Below are 1,433 nucleotides of genomic sequence, written 5' to 3'. Positions count from 1 at the left end.
TGTTTTTTAATAGACTATAATATGTCTATATTAACACAAGAAAGGAGCATTAGATCTACGTTTTTATTTTTTGCTTGTCTTCAAGTCGTTTTTGGGTTTGCTTTTTTTTCCTTTGGTTTTGGTGTTGTTTCTTTTTGTTTTTGACCGTATGACTCTTTTATTTCAATTCCGACTTATGTAACACAGTATTTTGGCAACCATATCTGACTATTATAAATATCCTTGAGTGTTTTGGTTGTTTGGTGTTATTCTGTAGAGAAATCTTGGAAACTTCTCTCTAAAATTAAAGGTTACAATTAACAAATAATGGTAACAGTAAAAATTCGCTTAAAATTTTTTTTATATCTAGGCATATAATCTAGGCTACCTCCTGCTATTTCCGGGTCTGTACATCAAAACGGCGGTGTTCTCCCTTTATGAGAGCTTCTAGGTAAGGCTTTTTGCTTTTAAATATTTGGAGGTTTCAGAGTGGTTTCCCTTCACAAGGTACAAGGGTTGAAAGTGAAAGGTAACTCGTTAGAGGCCTACCCGTTAACAACTTAACGTACGCTTTCATCGACTATTGTCATGTTGTTATGAATTTGCCATACACTCTTTTTAAACTTACTGGAATACTGACAACGAGATGTTTTTCGATCTCGTGTCTTCTTTAATCAAGTCCCATAAGTCTAGATTTAGACTTACATGAGAGAGTGGAAACTGATAATACGCAGCTTACAAGTCTGACTTGACGGTTGCTTTTGGTTGGCTTGTATTGCTGGTGCAACAACGGTAGTTCAGCGCAATGTCTCTGTCAAAGGATATCGTGAAATTCAATGCTCACACCTCAGCGAGAGACAAGATATTCAGGTAAGGCCCAGACGAAAAATTAAAGGTTTTTCCATGGGTTCATATGGGATTCAAGCCTTTGCATTTTGTGACTTACTTCACTTTTAATTTTAAGCTCTTCCCAAGTGTCAAAGTTTAACTTCTCTTGTGTTGATTGTAGTTCTAGTTCATTCTCTTGTTGAGAGTGTATTCACCATCTGTTGCCCATACTGCACAGTAGGTGTATAGCCGACTATATTGGCAACAGCTGACTTTGAGTTTGACCATGAATCTTTTCTCTGCCAAGATTTTCCACTTTGTAGGTGATAAGAAATTTAACACTTTAGACTTTAGATCTCTAGCCTAGCCTATACTTTACAAGGAAAAGGTTGCAGACTCAGATTTTTCAACTAGATCTAGATCTATTTACATAACATTGTTCATTGTCATTGATTCATTTTTTAATCTTATTTCACTAGAATATCTTCTCTTCTATATCTAGTGATGGACTGAAGTACCTGTAGTAGGGTTTTTCCAGTATCCAATAACGAAGAAGTGACTATTCGGACTCGAGTCCGAATATTAAAAAATGTTATTCGGACTCTGATTCTTGTCCAGCATGACAT

General features: G+C 35.8%; 2 protein-coding genes across 2 annotated transcripts in view; one reads left to right on the top strand and one right to left on the bottom strand.

Moving 5' to 3' along the window:
* Positions 1-1,433, bottom strand: part of LOC101856605 — a gene marked incomplete in the record, with an annotated part of 17,612 nt that overhangs the window by 13,280 nt on the left and 2,899 nt on the right.
* The window catches only part of LOC101856839 (peroxisomal membrane protein 11A), a 13,149-nt gene continuing 12,189 nt past the window's right edge, over positions 474-1,433 (top strand). The window contains exon 1 of the mRNA XM_005107762.3: positions 474-849. Within this exon, the coding sequence (XP_005107819.1) occupies positions 785-849 (65 nt within the window). The 5' untranslated portion in view covers positions 474-784. The remainder of the gene's footprint in view (positions 850-1,433) is intronic.

The sequence above is a fragment of the Aplysia californica genome, unplaced genomic scaffold, assembly GCF_000002075.1.
Source record: "Aplysia californica isolate F4 #8 unplaced genomic scaffold, AplCal3.0 scaffold00628, whole genome shotgun sequence".
Lineage (NCBI taxonomy): Eukaryota > Metazoa > Mollusca > Gastropoda > Aplysiida > Aplysiidae > Aplysia > Aplysia californica.
Note: the sequence above shows the minus strand (reverse complement) of the source record. Positions and strands in the feature narration are given on the sequence as shown.